At 37.4% G+C, this 18,277-nt stretch overlaps 2 protein-coding genes across 2 annotated transcripts; one reads left to right on the forward strand and one right to left on the reverse strand.

The window, feature by feature from the left end:
- The first annotated feature begins 8,873 nt into the window (after positions 1-8,873).
- On the forward strand, positions 8,874-11,833 carry LOC115962697 (dihydroneopterin aldolase 2-like). The gene is made up of 3 exons (XM_031081582.1): positions 8,874-9,128; positions 10,866-11,070; positions 11,458-11,833. Exons 2-3 carry the CDS (start codon positions 10,874-10,876, stop codon positions 11,660-11,662), a joined length of 402 nt encoding a protein of 133 aa, XP_030937442.1. The 5' UTR covers positions 8,874-9,128; positions 10,866-10,873; the 3' UTR covers positions 11,663-11,833.
- A 1,857-nt stretch (positions 11,834-13,690) lies between these two features.
- LOC115963441 (protein CREG1-like) lies at positions 13,691-14,002 on the reverse strand. The gene is made up of 2 exons (XM_031082436.1): positions 13,900-14,002; positions 13,691-13,812 (listed from the first exon to the last, which is right to left on the reverse strand). The coding sequence occupies exons 1-2, from the start codon at positions 13,988-13,990 to the stop codon at positions 13,691-13,693; spliced, it is 213 nt and encodes a 70-aa protein (XP_030938296.1). The 5' UTR covers positions 13,991-14,002.
- Between the last annotated feature and the right edge of the window lie 4,275 nt (positions 14,003-18,277).

Here is an 18,277-nt window from a genome sequence, read left to right on the forward strand (position 1 = left end):
CCGTAGATGATGTAACTCCAACTATTTGGAAAGAGATGTGCAACAAATGGAATAATTGCAAGTGGAAGGTGATTATAAAATGAACTTTATTAATAGTCTTTTTAATATATTTTTTTCTAAAATCTTTCTTAGAAGCAAATGTTTAAAAATTAACTCATTTACTGTATTTTTTTTCATGTAACCAGGAAAAGAGTGATAGAAACAAAAGAAATCGCAAAGAAAATCAAGCTATCATTGTGACTACAAGTTCTGTACCAATGGCTAATCAAGCTGTGGTGCGAATCACCTTTGTAAATCTTTAATGAAAGATAAATGTTTTGCAGTATCTTGTTGAAGTTATTCTTACACCTTATCTTGTTGAAACTGTTCATCCTTATGTGTGGCTTATTCTCTAAAATGTTTTGACAAGTGATGAACCCCACTGCTCAAATTGAACATGAAGCCAGTACCTCCAAAACTGGTGAAGATCAACTATTTTACTTTCAGTAGAGGGGAATTGAGTATGAGAAAGCCATGATTTCTGGGTTTTGCAAGGACGTTTTCAATGAGCTTCCTGACGAGTTTGGTTCTGAAGTGAATCAACTAATGAGTTTGAAGCTTGAGGGATCTGTTGGTTAGGTAACAAGTAGGTTTGTGTTGAAAAGCTCGTGTTTGTTGGAGGATTTTTAGGTCTTTTTGGTCCTGAGGTTTATGAATGTAAAAGTCTCGTATCATATCGACCAACTATTGATACTACATGATTGGAGGAACATCACTATCGTTACTGTGTACATAATGTTGCTTGTTATAAGTTAAATTGCTTGTTGTACGTATAATAAAATCTTTTGTTATATATTAAGTTGCAAGTCCTTAAATTCCAAGTTTCTCTGGCCTAGGGTTTCTCTCTAAACCCTAATAGTCAGTAGAAGAGGTGCCTACTCTAGAGTTGGGCTATTTCCCTTCATTCGTTTAGTTGCACTGTTAACGAGTGATAGGAGTAGAATTTTGATGGCGTCAATGGAAGGTATCACTGCTTTGTGGGAGAAGTTTTCCCTTACGGAATCTGAAGGTGATAGGTATGAAGTGGTTGAAGAAAAGGAGGCAGGGGAATTCTTTTTGGCTGCAAAGTTCTTTACAAAACGAACTTTAAGTATGGAGGCCATAGCGAGAACTTTCAAGATGGTATGGAAGACTAGGAAAAGCTTTGAAGTGAGAGACATGGGCAATCATTTGGTTCTCTTCACTTTCGAAGATGCGTCCGATGTTGTTAAGGTTTTGCAGGGCGAACCTTGGCCTTTTGACAAATATCTCATCGGCCTGCGAGTGATGGAGAAAAGCGAATCCATCAGCTCTCTTGTGTTTGATCGCACGAGCTTTTGGGTTCAAATTCATGACCTACCGGTGGGTAGCATGTCATGCAGGATAGCCAAGGATATCGGATCAGTGGTGGGCACCATTGAAGAGACGAAATCTGATGATGATAGTCAGGGAGGTTTTAACTTCATGCGGTTAAGGATTAACATCAATATCCTTCAACCACTATGTAGAGGAAGGAAGATATCTCTGGCCGGGGGGAAAGATGGTTGGGTACGGTTTAAATATGAACGGCTTCCTATTATTTGTTACTGGTGTGGACGGCTTACCCACAGTGACAGGGAGTGTTCTCTATGGACTAAAAGCAAAGGAAAGCTTAAAGAAGGTGACCAGCATTTTGGTTCTTGGATACGAGCGACCACACCTAATCCTTTTTAAGTCGGTGATTCGGGTGGAGGGATATGATGTTGAGGAGACTGGAGTTGGAAGAGAGGATGGAGTAGAGAAGGAGTCAACTAACAGGGAGAAGGATAAGGAAATGGAAGTGGAGAGGGGTCCCATATCAAAGCATATCCCAGTGGTCCTCCGGCAACAACCGCACCATGACGGTCCGACAAGGAGGAGAGTTGACCCGGGGCAAACTTCTATGGTAAATGCTCCAAACCAGGACAGTGTTAATGCACCTTCGTTAATTTCGGAAAATTTGTCCATGAATGCAGTAACGGACAGGGAGCGGGGAATCATCAGTTATGGGGAATTATTTCGGGCGCAATTAGAGGACATTGATGCAGATTTGAAAAAATATGATGACGCAGAGAATGAGGGGTTGGAAAGCCTTTCAAAAAGGGGCTTGGGTCCACTTAACACTTCTCAAGTGGGCCTTGCTTTATGCTCTGATGGCCCATCCTTTCAAGCAGGTTCTCAAAGGAGTCACGAGCAAAAACAGGCCCAGTTTGAGACCCAAAATCCCTTTGTGGATCAATCAAATTGGGTGAAACCACTAGATGACCCAAATGAAAAAAAATCCTACGGGACTTTAAAGAGAAGAGCTGAGGAAGCTTTTGAGTATGACGCAGAGAGCGGCAAGAGGAAGAAGAAGTATGTTGTGGGTGTTACAAAGAGATCGGCAGAGGCTGGGGACCAGCCCCGCCGAGCTCAATGAGTTCGTTAGCCTGGAACTGCCGGGGGCTTGGGAACTGCCGAGCAGTTCAAGAGCTTGTCAACATCGTACAAGCACAAGGTCCCAAGGTTGTCTTCTTATCTGAAACGTGGTCTAATCTGGAACAGATGAAGAAGATCAAGTATGAGTTGGAGTTCGATGGTTTGTTCGTTGTCCCTAGGAGAGATAGGGGAGGCGGTTTGGCGCTGATGTGGAGATCAGAGATTTCAATTTGGGTGGATAGTTTCTCAAACTATCACATAGATGAAATTGTCAACGGGGATACTGAGGAGGCATGGAGGTTGACCGGGTTCTATGGTGAGCCCGACACTAGTCGACGATGTGAAGGTTAGAGTATGTTAAGGTTGCTCAGTTCAAAGCCGAGGTTGCCGTGGTGCTGCATCGGCGATTTCAACGAGTTACTTCAAGTTGGGGAGAAGAAAGGAGGCACTCCACAATCCCATAATTTGATGCAGGCTTTCAGTGAGGCTATGGATGCCTGCGAATTTGTGGATTTGGGATTTTTAGGTCCGGCGTTCACTTGGCATGGGAAGAGGGGAGGGGAATGGATTTGGGAGCGGCTGGATCGGGGCTTAGCTAATTATGATTGGTTAGCCAAATTCCCTACAGGTAGAGTTAAACATTTATCCTGCTTCACCTCTGATCATCGACCCATATTGCTGAGCCTTGATGCTGATGGAGAAAGGAAGCGGTGGAGCCGAAAGCCCTTCAGGTTCGAATCAATTTGGCTTACTGATCCGGAGTGTGGTCATATAGTGGCTCGAGCGTGGGCTTCAAACCATGATGGTTCGCCAATGTATCAAGCTGTAAGGAAACTAAAGAAATGCAAAAAGAGCCTTAAGAAGTGGAGCAGATCCCATTTCGAGAATGTGAAAAAGGAGATAAAGAATACAAAGGAGTTGCTATGGAAAGCAGAGGAAGATGTGCTGACTGGAGGTAATCCTCAAGAGGTGGTGCGGCTGAAAACAGAATTGAATCTGTTACTGGATCGTGAGGAACAAATGTGGCGGTAAAGAGCACATGTTAAATGGATTCAAAGTGGTGACCGAAATACGAAATTCTTCCATGGTTCAGCAACTCAATGGAAAAGGAGGAATTTTATTAAGGGATTGAAGGATGAGTCCGGGATTTGGCAGGGTGATGAGGGAGTTGTCTCCGGGTTGTTAACAGAGTATTACACTCAATTGTTCACCTCTTCAAACCCACAACACTTAGACCGTGTGCTGGAAGGGGTTAGAGCAGTGGTGACAGTGGAGATGAATGAGAAGCTGGTCAAGACTTACACAGCAGAGGAGGTGGAAATTGCAATAAAGGACATGGCCCCCCTGAAAGCTCCTGGACCAGACGGGATGCCGCCGCTTTTCTTCCAAACCTACTGGCCGGACATAGGTATGGATATAACTCAGGCAGTCCTATCTAGTTTAAATTCTGGTTCTATTCTGAAATCCATCAACCATACATTTATTACTTTAATTCCCAAGGTTAAAAATCCTGAGAAAGTGACTGAATATTGACCCATAAGTTTGTGTAATGTGATATACAAGATAATTAGTAAGGTGATAGCTAATAGGCTTAAACCTCTACTGAACAATATTATATCGGAAACACAAAGTGCTTTTATTGCTAACAGGATGATTACAGATAATGTGTTGATAGCCTTTGAGTCCTTACATCACATGACAACTAGTCGCCTTGGGAAGAAGAGTTTTATGGCTCTTAAGCTCGACATGAGCAAAGCATACGATCGAGTGGAGTGGACTTTTCTGGAGAAGATCATGACTAAAATGGGGTTCACAGCTTCCTCGATTGCGCTGATCATGGAATGTGTCACCACAGTCTCCTACTCCATCCTAGTGAATGGTGAGCCTAAGGGTATGATCCACCCATCGAGGGGCATTAGACAAGGGGATCCTCTTTCCCCCTTCCTATTTCTGTTTTGTGCCGAGGGTCTAAACGCCATTCTGGAACAAGCAGCAAATGCAGGGGAGATTCATGGTTTCTCCATTTGTAGACGTGGTCCAAAGCTCACACACCTCTTCTTTGCAGACAACTGCTTATTATTATGTAGATCCACTCTAGAAGAATGTGAGAAGATTAAAGAGCTGCTGGCTACTTATGAGGTGATGTCGGGTCAAATGATCAATAAGGATAAAACCACCTTATTTTTTAGCCACAACACAGATGACTCAGCACGGGCTGCCGTTCAACAAGCCCTTGGAGTGCCAGCAATTCATCATTATGAGAAGTACCTAGGACTTCCCTCCTTTGTTGGGAGAAATAAGAAAGCATGCTTCACAGACATCAAGGAACGCATTTGGAAACGAATGCAAGGCTGGAAAGAAAAACTCTTATCTCAAGCGGGCAAGGAAATAATGATCAAAGCAGTTATTCCATCGATACCGGCCTATTCCATGAATGTTTTCAAGCTCCCAAGATGCTTATGTAAGGATATTGAGGCCATGATCCGAAAATTTTGGTGGGGGCAAGGTGATGCTAGGAAAATACATTGGGTGAAATGGAGTACCCTTTGCACTTCAAAATCAGTCGGAGGAATGGGGTTTAGAGATTTGCAATTGTTTAATAATGCCCTTCTGGCTAAGCAGGTTTGGAAATTGTTTCACCATAAGGATTCTTTAGCTTACAGGGTGTTTCAAGCTAAATTTTTTCTAGGTGGGACCATTTTTGATGCGGCTATTCCATCTAGATATCTTGGCGGAGTATCCTCCAAGCCAGAGATGTCATTTTGAAAGGGGTTGTATGGCAGATAGGGGATGGAAGATCAATTAATATTTGGGATCAAAGGTGGGTGCCAAATCTGAGTACTAGCAAGGTTGTATCACCGAGAAGTAATTTGCATGTAACCTGGGTAAGTGACCTTTTCCTGCCAAACTCAAAATCTTGGGATGTGGAGCTGCTGAATACTGTCTTTTATCATTGGGAAGCTGAGGAAATCAGTAGGATTCATGTTAGCCCCTTGTGTCAAATCGATACTTATGTCTGGCCTCTCACCTCAAATGGGGATTACTCTATTAGGAGTGCCTATAAAATGCTGGTTTCGGAGGTTACGGCAAGTGTCCAAGCTTCTTCCTCCACAGACAACTCGGCAAAGGTTTGGAAAGGTGTATGGCAAATCCGGGCTCCAAATAAGATAAGACACTTCATGTGGAGGGCAGTTAAAGATTCTTTGCCCACTAAAGAAAATCTGCACAAGCGCCAGATTCCCTTGGATGAATCGTGTTCTCTCTGTGAGGTGTATCAGGAGACAAATATGCATGCATTATGGCTATGTGATCATGCTAAATCAGTGTGGAAATCTGAGGTTGGTTTTTCTGAGTATTATAAGAAGCATTTTAGAAGCTTTATGGACTTGTTTGAAGCAGTGCTTGAGAGAGGTTCAGTCTTTCATGTGGCATGGTTTTCAACGGTGGCTTGGAGCTTATGGCAAAGACGGAATAAATTGAGGGAGAAACAACCTACATGGCCTTTTCATGAAATTTGTAAGCGAGCAAAGGAGCTGGTGCTGGAGTTTTTTGAGATCCATAAACCTCAGCCACCTCCTAGACGATCGGTTCGGGTGCGCTGGTGCCCTCCGCAGGCTGGTTTTTACAAAGCCAACTTCGATGCTGCAATTTTTGATGGTTTTGGGTCAGCAGGTATTGGGGTGGCAATCCGTGACCATTCGGGACAGATTATTGCAACACTCAGCCAGAAGATCAAACTACCTCACTCGGTGGACCTTGCTGAAGCTTTGGCGTGTAGCCGTGCAGCCCTGTTTGCCCAAGAGTTAAGCCTCTTCCAGGTAGAATTTGAAGGTGATAGCTTGCGGATTATCCAGGCCATCAACAATCCGGGTGCAAATTTGACTCTTTTTGGACATGTAATTGAGGAAATTCGGTGCCTTTGCTCTAATTTTCATAGATCAGTATTTAAGCATGTACAGAGGGGGGGTAATAAGCTTGCCCATTCCCTCGCTAGAAGAGCGGTTATAACTGCTGATTTTGATGTGTGGGTAGAAGAACTACCCAATGACTTGGTTGATGTATTCCAGTCGGACCTTTCTCTTATTTAAATAAAACTTTCTTACCTTTCCCTCAAAAAAAAAAAGTTGCAAGTCCTTATAATCATTTTTATGGATCATTAATACTTGAATTCATTTTTACCTTTTGAAGGAAATGAAAAAGGATAACGTGATATTGTGCTTTGAGATTTCAAATATTTTTGCTACATGAGGTTTATGATTGTGATAATTGTTGCATCCGTTGCAGTTCAACATAGCTCAATTGAGCTTTGAAACCAAACAGTGAAACTTCCATGGGATTTTGGTGAATTGATGTTAGAAACATAACAATAATTAAGCAGCTTTAGAGTTTCAAACGATCCCTTAAAAGTTGCTATGGTTTTTGAATGGAGTTGCAGTATACCTTTGTGTTAAAATCCTTTTCCCTCTCTCTTGTGTGTTTGTTTCTCAAAAAAAAAGGGTAATTATCCCACATTAATTAAGAGTGTGTGTTATGTGTAGTATAATTTATCTCACTCTTCCTTAAAAGTTACCACGACTTTTAAGTGGAGTTGAACTTCTTTCCCTCTCCCTTGTATGTTTGTTTATTTCTTGAAAAATAAATAAAAAATAAATCCAATCAATAAAATTATCTAACTAATAAAACTGAAGAAATTTCAAAAAACTTAACCCTTTTTTTTTCCAACATGATTAACTATGTTCTAGTCAAGACATTTAGTTGTGTATCAAGAGAAAAAGGCTTAATTATTAAATTTGTTAGAAAAATAAATCAGTTACACAGTTATACTTGAACAAGCTACTAAATTTGGCAATGATAGTTATGACATTCAAATATTCAATAGCTTTATTTTACTTTAATTACCACTCTAAACAATCAAAAACTCAATTAATCATACTCCAACAATTAAGAGCTCGAGCTCGATTGTTATTATGGTAAATGCTAAAATGATTGAGATTCAAGTGATAGGCCAATGGTAATAATATTTTTTATGGTATCGCATGTTGGTGGTTTAAATTCCACCTCTCCTCCCCCACTATCTACCTATTTCTCAAAAAAAAAAAAAAAAAAAAAAAAAAAAAACCCCTCCAATTATCTTTCTCCCTCACTATCTACCTATTCCACACAAAAAATAAAAATCCCTCCAATTATTTTTCTTTGAGTGATGAAATTATTTAGTGCATCATCTGTACTATGCCCTCTTCCCATATGAATGTGAGTCCTATCTATGAGTTCCATATATAAGATTAGTTCTTATTTGTGAGAGGTGTAATAAATGTGTATGAAATAATTTCTATTATGAAAACTATTTTGAGTTGAGGTAGATGTATTTTTCTATCAAAATCCAATAGTAGACAACTAAATCATAGTAGAATGACTCACAATATCTTTTTTTGAGTTGAGGTAGGTGGATTTTTCCGATCAAAATCCAATAGTAGATAACTAAATCATAGTAGAATGACTCATAATATCTTTTTCTTAGGTCTACAGAAGGTCCATTAAGTTTTTGGATTACACAACAAATTCTTGTTAGAAGTAGGATGTGATTTCAAGTATCTTATTCGGTGACAAAAAGCTTTATTGGTTAACACCCATGTAACTCCGCAAAATGGAAGAAGACTTTTTTTGGGCAAAAACACAATTGTATCTCATCATCCAAAAAAAAAAAAAACACTCACACTTTCACACACACAATAGCATGCCATAATTGCCATTGCCACCAAGAAGGTCTTCCCAGAAAAAAGGAAATGAGCCTTGGAAAAGAGGGTCCAGCCCTCTACTCATGAGTCGTGATAATGGAACTTACTAGCCCAGACTATTTGGGCCGGGTGACCCGCCCAAAAATGTTTTCGACAAAACAAACGGTCTCTCTTTAATCATTTGGCCTGTGGATCACTTTTTTAGTACTGCGAGATTGCATAGTATTTTTTTTCCAGGAGAAAATTTAAAATCTTTGGAAACATTCTGTAGTGGTAAGTTGCATAATTTAATGGTTTCTTTCTTTTTGAATTTGATTGAATTGCCTTTGTCACATTTGATGCAAATCTCAGTTACAAAGTTGTAATTTTTGCTTGTTTTAGTGGTGAATCTGGGATGCACGGACACGGCAAAATGCCTGCCGCACCCGCATCCGACGCGGCGACGTGCGAGGGTCGCCGCTGCCTGCACGTCTGTGCCACATCCAACTTTCTTTTCTTTTTTTTTCGTTTCACGACTCACACCGACACAGGTGGAATCAGTCTGTATCGGCAGCAGCCACCGATACCAGCGCCGAACCGGCTGATTTCGGCCAAAATTCAAAAAAAAAAAAAAAAACAAAAACAAAAGGTGGGAAACGCCCCATTTGGCCGGAAAAAATATATATATATATAATAAAAAAAGTGCAAAACGCACCGTTTGGACAAAAACAACAAAACCTATATCATTTTCAATCCGCAGCTCTCTCACTTCTCACTTCTCATCTTCAGCTCTCTCTCACTCTCTGGTCTCTCATGTCTGCGCTCCACGCCACGGCTCGCTGCCTCTGCTCTCCGTCTCCCCTCTCTCACACAATCTCACTCTCAACTCTCTCTCACACTCACACAATCTCACTCACATCCTCACCGACCCGGCGACCCACTCTCAAGTCTCAAGTTCAGGTATCAATCTGTGATAGTGTGATCTGATTTTTTTTTTTTTTTTTATATATAAGTTGTAATGTAATAATGTTGTGACTTGGGTTTGATTTTTTATTTAGTTAATAGTTATTACTCATTGTGATTTGTGATTGTGAATCTGTGAAAAAGTAATATATATGAGCTGTAATGTAATAATTTTTTATATAAGCTGTAATGTAATGTAATAATGTAATATGAACATCATGTTTTAGTTATCATATTTTAGTTATTATTTACTACTGCTCTTAAATTTGGTATATGTTTATATAATGTGAAAAAGTATGATCAGCAATATATTAAAAATATAAATAAAAATATTTTTAATAATTTTTTAATCGCCACACTCGCACACTACTTTTTCAAAAATTGCCAAATCCCGCAACCGCATCCGAATCCAAAAACGCACCCGTGCTTCATAGGTGGTGATAGCAAGTGTACTCTTGTGAATCATTGATGGGTTTTTTCAAAAATGTTTACTTCTTTTACTAACATATTAGTTTCTGTGAGTTATTCATGGTTTTACTTTTTGGCTCATATGGGTGTCAGAAAAGACTGGTTTATGGTTCATATTTAGTTTGATGCGCCTGCTTTTGAAAAAATGGTTGTGGAGAACAAAGGGTTTTTTTTTTTTTATTCATAATGTGAGTTTTTCAAACATTGGGGGCTATAGATTGTTAGAACATTTTGTTATTGAGTGTTGTGTTTTAGTATGATCTAAAAGTACTATATGTTCCTTGTTTGTGGCAACATTGTTTGCTCCAATATGCATTGGTTTCTGTTTTGGATTTTCAAATTATTTATGAAATATTACTTTGCAACTGATCGTTGTTGACAGAATCATGGTATTAGTGGTGTTTCTTTTTTCTTTGGTTGTAAGAGTTTGAATTGTCTTTATGTTGTGGATGGAAAGGTAAGAATAATCACCAGGGATTGGTAGCTTGTTGCTGTCATTGGTAAAAACATGAATCTTTGCACTTGCAAGGCCGTTTATCTTTGTTGTTCTCTGGTGGTTCTCATTTACAACACTAACCTCAATTATGCATCTTCAATTGAACCAAATAGGTATGCACTTATTTATGCTGGTCCCTTCCTTTCTGGCCATGGTGGAATGAAACTTTTATTGCTAAAATTAGTCTGGTCTTTGTAGGGTCCCTTGTCCTGCCTGTGAACTAAGTGAATGGTTTAATTCAGGTTTGGTCAGAAGCAAACCGCTGTACTTGATGGAATATATATTATATAGATAATATGTTTTTTTTTTTTTTGAAATTTTGAAATTTTGAATATTAAGTGATTTTGTATTGGGGGTAGGCTGAATTGTGACTTTTATTCTATGGAAGGCACACCATGATGCATGATTAACTTGTGGTACTGTTGATTTTTTGAGTCTTTATAGTATAGTATGTAATTAAAGATTGAATATTACCTTGTCCATGAGACACATCAACTGGAACAGATTGGGAAAATCAATACCTCTATGAACTGTAATGTCAATAGGTCAAATTTCATCATAAGAATGAGGAATTTGATTCTTATCATAAATGCTGGTGTTACTATATATATTTTGTACAAATTCATTGTTATTACTTGTCATAGGAAATCATACATTGTTCTTTTTTCATCTAATCTATATAGTCCTCATGAATCATACATCTTTAGTTTGATGCTTAATATTATCATTCCACCCTTTGAAGTGTATGGCTAATAAATAATGACAATCAGGAGTATCAATGGAGGATGTTGCAATAGTGAAGGGAGACAAACTCATATTAAGGGGTTTGAAGTTCCATGGATATCATGGGGTGAAGCCAGAAGAAAGGAAGCTGGGTCAGAAGTTCTTAGTGGATGTTGATGCCTGGTTGGACCTTCAGCCAGCTGGTAAATCTGATTGCTTGTCAGATACTGTTAGTTATACTGATATTTACCGGTAAGCTAAAATTTATAATACCTTGAAATGTGATATATCATATGCATTCTCACATTTTGAATGTTTGCTTTGATGGGCAAAAGTTCATCTTTATTTTCATGGATTCTTAAACCATCTTCTTAATGATTCCCAGTAAATGTGAAAGTTTATGGCATAACTTGAGGCTGTATATGATTAATAGGCATCTAATAATGCAAACCTACATAATTTAGGCATTTTAATACCAATGATAATAATTGTGCTTTTTGATGAATCTTTTCATTCTGAGAACTATCCGTATGTTATGTATGCTCCTTTTATTGTTATTATTATTTTCCTGAATGTTATGTATGTTCTGTTTGATACATGATCAAATTTGATGGTTTGAATTGGTGAAATGAAATGCAGAATAGTTAAAGAAGTTGTGGAAGGGCCTGCACACAATCTTCTAGAGTCAGTGGCTCAACTCATTGCATCTACCACTTTCACAAAGCACCCCCAGATATCTGCTGTTCGTGTGGTAGTCGGAAAGCCTCATGTTGCAGTTCCTGGTTCTGTTGACTACTTGGGCGTTGAGATTCTCAGATACAGAAGTGTGGATGCATCAAACTGAACTTATTATTTGTACTTTTTTCTTTTTTCACCCAGCTGAACAGCTATGTTTTTTAATCAAATACATTGGTTGCTATACATCCATAATGGTTCTTTGACTGATCTGCATTTCACCAATTTAAACAATCAAGATACTAAGAAATTAGAGTTTCCCATCCTTCCCTTTCCTCCCCTTTCCTCCCGAAAATTGCAAAGAGTCATAGTCTCATCTTCCTTGTTGACAATGCCATAAATGCTTGTTTATAGAATACAATGGCTTGGTTTTGTGTTTCAGACTTGGTTGAGGGTTTACATGTTTATAATTTTTCCCATGAAATATTGGAGGCAAGAAGCCCGAGTAGAAAGAGGTGTTGTAGTTGTGCATTACAAGGTGGTGAGAGTTCTGCAGAATCATGATATCATATGATGCTCAAGCTGAGGGTTTTCTCTTCTGAAACTGGTCAATGGAAGATGTATAAAGTGCACTGTGGTTATCCCTATTGTTTACGCACTTGGGGTTTGTTGTGGTGCGTGATTCTTATGGAAAAAAACCCTTGAAGATTCAAGAGGGTATGTGTTTATCTGAGGATGGGGCGACATGGAGTGGGACAATGAGTTTGAAGGACTTGTTACTTGTTAGTTGTTACATAGGTTGAATGGTGCAAGTGTAGGGCGCTTGTGATATTGTAAGAATCTAGTTTTAAGGTGTGGGAACTGAAAGATGCTGATATAAGTGATGTGGATTCGAAACAAGTGTAACTGGAGTGATCTCTGATGACATTCGTTCAGCACGAAATTTGTCATGTAACTGGCATTTCATGCTAATAGCATTCCACCCATTTGATTTGGATATAATTTGTTTGATTAATGAGAAGCAATTAAATCCTGCAACGTTTGTATTGGGAGGCTGGACTCTGGAGTACTTGTGTGTGACCATGTCGTTTGTGCTTCCACCATGGCCAACACTTGCTCGTGAACGCACTTGAGAGGCAGTCGAAAGTGCATGTGTTTATCTCTTCAATCACTCAGTTCTCTCTAATTTTTATTTATTTATTTGTCTTTTGACAAGCGCAATACTCTCTAATTTTTAACTAAATATGAGATAAATTGCAATTTAAAAACTTCTATGGTCTTAAAATTCCCATGTAAACGGTGAACCACACAATGACTATTTGATTTTGAGTAGCTTGCACTTGGTGTGGACTTCGGCTACTATTGTTTTTTTTTTTTTTTTTTAGCCTTCTGTTTTCCCAGTGTGTTTAGTACCACTACACTCTTTTTGTCATGATCACCTTTTAATTGTACGAACTATTAATTTGATTTGCAAAAACATATGCATACTGATGACACTGCTAGTATGGAGAGTTATCAATATCATTCACTTGAAAGGAACCATACAATAATTCTGATTGCCTGAGAGATACAAATTGGAAGTAAAAGGAGATGCATGTGGCAAAGGAACTTACATTCATGTGTTTTGAGGCAGTTGGCCAAGACAACCAAAAATAATAACTTACGGAATCAGTGACATGCCACTTAGATGCATTGAACATAGTCAAATGCTCTACCACTGAGCTACATTGGACATGTTGAGCACAAATGTAAGTTGTGAATCAATCCGGATGTTGATTTTACGTTTATAAATGTACATCTTCAGAATTGTATGGAATAAACAATAAGGGTACATGTAAATACAAAGCTTGCACCAACAATTTATCGTCTTTGATTACTCCCAACAGACGATAAGATGGTACAACTATAACAATATATATACAGTAATCACAACTGTCCATCTTCTTTGCAACGAATTAATTATACACACTTCACATTGACATCCAATGTAAAAACACATGAGAGATTGGCAATTCAATGAGCATTCAAGCCTGTCGATGGCAGAGACAAATATTTGGGAAAAGAAACATCAGTAAACATAAAATAAAGTTCCATTGATTCTGATGGATTATATGAAGGTACAGAAATTATAACTATTTTTCAGTATTTTTTTTCTATATGATTTGCTATTGCAAACATGATATCATTGCTCTAAGACTCACAAGCTAGTATGCAGGTACTGATCCAATGTGAGAGGCTTTGGACCGCCAAACCAATCAATCAAGAATATATTCTCAATTTCTAACTTGAAGAACTGGAAGCTGTGATCCTCAGGCCAGTCTGTCAACCATCCAAGGCATAAAAATAAAGGTCAGAAAAAGCGGATGAAAGCAGAAGTGTTGCTAATGCATCAATTCTTGTAAATACCTTTCATCTCTGCATGCTTTGAGAACAAGGCACTTTTAGCAAATTCTGCTTCTTTGGAGTTTTTATCCACTAACTTCAACTGAAACATCATAGAGGGAAAATGAAATCCAAGTTATTCAAAATTAAAAGTTGCCCAACTTTCTATTTGGAGGTGAGATCAAGAACTTTATAGGGCAGTGAAGGAGCTTAAAGGGAAAAGGGCTGCAGAACCTCATTGGTAAGATAGCTTGGGCAGCTGTCATTTAGCACATTTGGATAGATCGTAATACTAGAATTCATAACGGAAAGATTTGATTTGAAGTTCATATAGTTCAAGTCATATGCAGAATATTAGAAATAGGCTGTCTAACCTATGCTTAGGAATATAAGAAACTCTATTCCAAAACAGGATGTTATGTAGCCTTTGGAAAAGTCCTTTCTCTGCTTCTGATAGTTGTTAGGTGTGCTGTTAAGCTTGTATGGTAGTGTGCAGCTTCATGCTTAAGTCTTTGTTTTGTCACTAGGTGTTCTGTTATGATTGTCTTTGTTGTTTCTGATTTGCTGAATAGAATTCTGTTCGTTCGTATTAAGAGAGATGGTTTTTTTTTGGGGGGAGGGGGGGTGGGTTTGAAGTAAAAGGAGACCATTGCCTAGTGTTGTTTCCATCATATGAAGACAATAATTATTTGTTGGTGTTGGTTACATATCCACCCTGGAGTGAAGGGATTAGGGTCTGAGTTAAATTTCTTTCGACATTAGGGGTGAAATGAATTTAAAAAGTATATCTTTTCCTAGCACGTTAGTTTTAATTCCTTCATCTGTCATTAAAAAGGGGTAAAGCAAAGCCATTAAGGGATTTCTTAAAATAACTTTAGAAGATAGGTTTTTTATTAAAACAAAAACGGTTTCAAAACATATTCCGTCATTACATATGTAAACATTAGGTATTTTATAATTAATTATTAGCTTTTCTCCATTAGCCTGAGTTAATCTTTCAGATGATTTTTCATAATACTTTAAATGTATTAATCCTTCTTGTATACAAATCATATCAGCGCTTGAGTCTATTAAGGAAACTTCTGTTAAAGAAAACTCTTTATTAATTACTAAAGTAATTTCTGTATACCATTTTTAAAAAATAACTCTGTCTATTAAACTCAGAAAATTCGGTCTATTGTTGTTAATTTCAATTTTATTATTATTTGAATCATTAATATCTGTATCATCTTTATCTATAGGAGGATCAGGGGGTCTATTATTATTATGTCTGTTACTACAGAATCTGTCAAAGGTTTAGGAAAATCTCTCAAGTTTACTATTTCTGCAATATTTTGTTCATCTATGTCTGTGGAGTTATCCTCCTTAATCTCTTTTATTTCTTGTTTTACTAATTTTACTTTTGTTATTATGTCTTGTATGGTCACTAATTTTATGTCTATTTTATCTTGTTTCATTTTTGTCCTTTCTTTTTTAACCTTTTCTTTCTTTCCACATTGTTTAGTATGATGTCCATATCTTTTACCTTTAATACAAACAACGAGTTTGTCTATAGAATTCAAGTGATTAGGTTTATGGGTGTAGCCCTAACTACAGTTGGTATATAGGAGATACTTATTTATCACTTGATGATCTACATACTATGGCACAAGAATGGTCTAATTTCATGAGTAACAAGATCTATGAAGTACAGAAAGAATTAGACAAAGACTTCCACTTATATGGCTACACCAGAAGGATAGCCGTATATGGACCAAGACCTTCAGCAAGGAGGCTTATTGGAAAAAGAAAGATTACAAGGCTATGTCTATGTCTGTGAGGTCTAAGGTTGGATTGAGGAGGAGAGGAGGGATTACAAGAGTCTATCTTGGAGGGGGAGAAGGTTCTGTCTAAGAACTCAACCTATGTCTTCAACCTAAATTCTTGACCTCTCTTCTATCTTCTGAGTCGTCTCCTTTCATAGATGAAATAAACCATGGTATATTTTTAAAAGTAACTTGAGTAAGTAAAGTTAACTTGAGTTAATCTGTCGATGGAAACTTGTAGAATGTTATGGAAATTACTATTGATAAACAATAAAAATGAACAGTAGTCTGTTTGGGAATCTGTCAGAATACTGTCTTGTAGTTTATCACAAGGAGTGACTTCTTGTCTGGATCTGTCTGGAAGCTATTCACGCGTGCTGGTGAACAGTGGTCTATCATAATTGTCTTTGGAAGGTCAGTCTGAGAGAGCTATCGTTCGTTCTGTCTTGTCTGTCAGTCTATATTCGCATAGTTATCATAATCCAGCGGATTAGAGTCATCATTATACTGCTCATGCTCATGGAGTACTCCATAATTGCCACAAAAAACATAGTATGAAATAGGAAGATAGGTGGGGGCACGATCCTTTGTCATTATTCTGGGATCCTTAGCAATCTTTCTTTTTCCAATAAGTCTCCTTGCTGAAGGTCTTGGTCCATATACGGCTATCCTACTGGTATAGCCATATAAGTGGAAGTCTCTGTCTAATTCTTTTTGTACTTCATAAATCTTGTTACTCATGAAATTAGATCATTCTTGTGCCAGAGTATGTGGATCATCAAGTGATAAATAAGTATCTCCTGTATACCAGTTGTAGTTAGGTCTACACCCATAATCACTGATGAGGACCAGAATGTGTGCTGGCCGAGCTTTCATATAATAGCTAGTGTCCTAAGCTAGGAGAGTGCTCCAAATAGTAAGCTTCATATAATTAAGTCTTCCAATTTGTGCAGCTGCTTCTTGGATAACTTTAGGAAATAAACTAATTTGAATTCCAGAAGTTAGGATTAATTTGCTAATAAACCCTGCTTCTAGCATTTCAGATAACCATGAAGGATCACAGATCACTGGATCCTCTCTCTCGATATTAATAAGTAATCCCGAGTAGGGATGGTATTTGTCATAAATCCTTTCTGTTTCTCCAAAACTTTCATACCATATGGCTTGGTGGGATAGCCATATATCATCTGTCATGTCTTATGTTCTAATAAATGCTGTAGAAACTAAAACTTTAAATCGATACATCCATTTGTCATGGGTGCTGTTTATAGCTTTATGGGTTTAATATGAAAATGAAGGTCTGTAAATTCTCCATTCTGAAAAGTGAGATAAGTACAAAGCACTTTTTGCAATATTTCACTTTTTTGACCACATGAATACATTGCTTTTGCCAGCAACATATCCTAAAGGGATATTGTCTCAATTGAGATGCCTTCATGCTTATCCGAAATCTTCGCTGAAGCCTTTCGGATTTCATTAGGTTGCACCACTGGTGCTTTGCCCTTTCTTTTCCAGTCTACCCTGGAAGGTCTTTTATCCATATTAGTCTGCAATTGACTTTCGATAAAAGGATTAGTTGCTATGTCATCATTTTGAAAATTAACATCTTTTTGTACTATCTCTTCAAAATTCTTTTTAAAGACTTCTTGTAAAATTCCTTTAAAAAGGTTTTTAAGAAAATCACTTTTGAAATCTAAAGTAATATTTTTTTCATATAAAATATCTTTCTCAATACTGCTATAATTCTGTTGGGTAATAGTATAAGAGTCATGGTAAAGTCTATCAATGTTGTAAAGACTTAAAGGGATAAAATTTGTCACGGTTCTGTTTATTATATACTCCCTCTGTCCCACTTTTTTGTTTTGTTTGAAAAGTCAAACTTTTAAGGGAACATCATTTATTGTCTTGTCTACCTTTTAAAAATGTATAAGTTTCCAAACTACCCTTAAAATAATTTATCAAAAAATTGAATTAGTAAATTAATAGGGGTATAATAGGAACATTAGTAAATTAATGACTTTTATTTTTAGAAACAGGACAATATTTTGAGATATCTCAAAATAGAATAGAGGACAAAAAAAGTGAGACGGAGGGAGTATATATATATTTATATATCTATTTTTGCCAGGATGTGTCAAACAATGTTACTTCATCAATTCTTTCATTATTGTTAATAACTGTTTTTGTCAGGGGAAAATTTGTTAGGGATTTGTAATTGACTCTATTGCTTAGATTTAGTGGATTATCTCTATATTCATTCAGGAAATTACCACAATTAGTACTTTCTTTAATTCTAAATAAAGGGGATTCTAGCAATAGTTGAGAAACTTCTTTTATTAAAACATCTTTTATGTAAGTGTTTGAGATTACTATAAAGGTGTAAATATGTCATTTACTATATTATGAGGTCTACTTGGTATATTTATCAAACTAAAGGATATATCAATTCATTCATAAATCATAAAGGGAACTGTAAAAGTGGTGCAATTATTATTTTCATTAAATTCTTTCTTATAAAGTACTTGTATTATATGTCGGTTCCTATGCCCTAGCACTAGCAGGCGTATTAGAGCCATGGATAGTAGAACGTAACGGTA

The sequence above is a fragment of the Quercus lobata genome, chromosome 10 (genome assembly GCF_001633185.2).
Source record: "Quercus lobata isolate SW786 chromosome 10, ValleyOak3.0 Primary Assembly, whole genome shotgun sequence".
Lineage (NCBI taxonomy): Eukaryota > Viridiplantae > Streptophyta > Magnoliopsida > Fagales > Fagaceae > Quercus > Quercus lobata.

Bases quoted from the DNA above. Each gene is read 5' to 3' on its own strand.
- LOC115962697 (XM_031081582.1), top strand. From the start codon at position 10,874: ATGGAGGATGTTGCAATAGTGAAGGGAGACAAACTCATATTAAGGGGT. The intron at 11,071-11,457 runs GTAAGCTAAAAT...AATGAAATGCAG, and splicing joins AGTTATACTGATATTTACCG to AATAGTTAAAGAAGTTGTGG.
- LOC115963441 (XM_031082436.1), bottom strand. From the start codon at position 13,990: ATGATGTTTCAGTTGAAGTTAGTGGATAAAAACTCCAAAGAAGCAGAA. The intron at 13,813-13,899 runs GTATTTACAAGA...GATGGTTGACAG, and splicing joins AAAGCATGCAGAGATGAAAG to ACTGGCCTGAGGATCACAGC.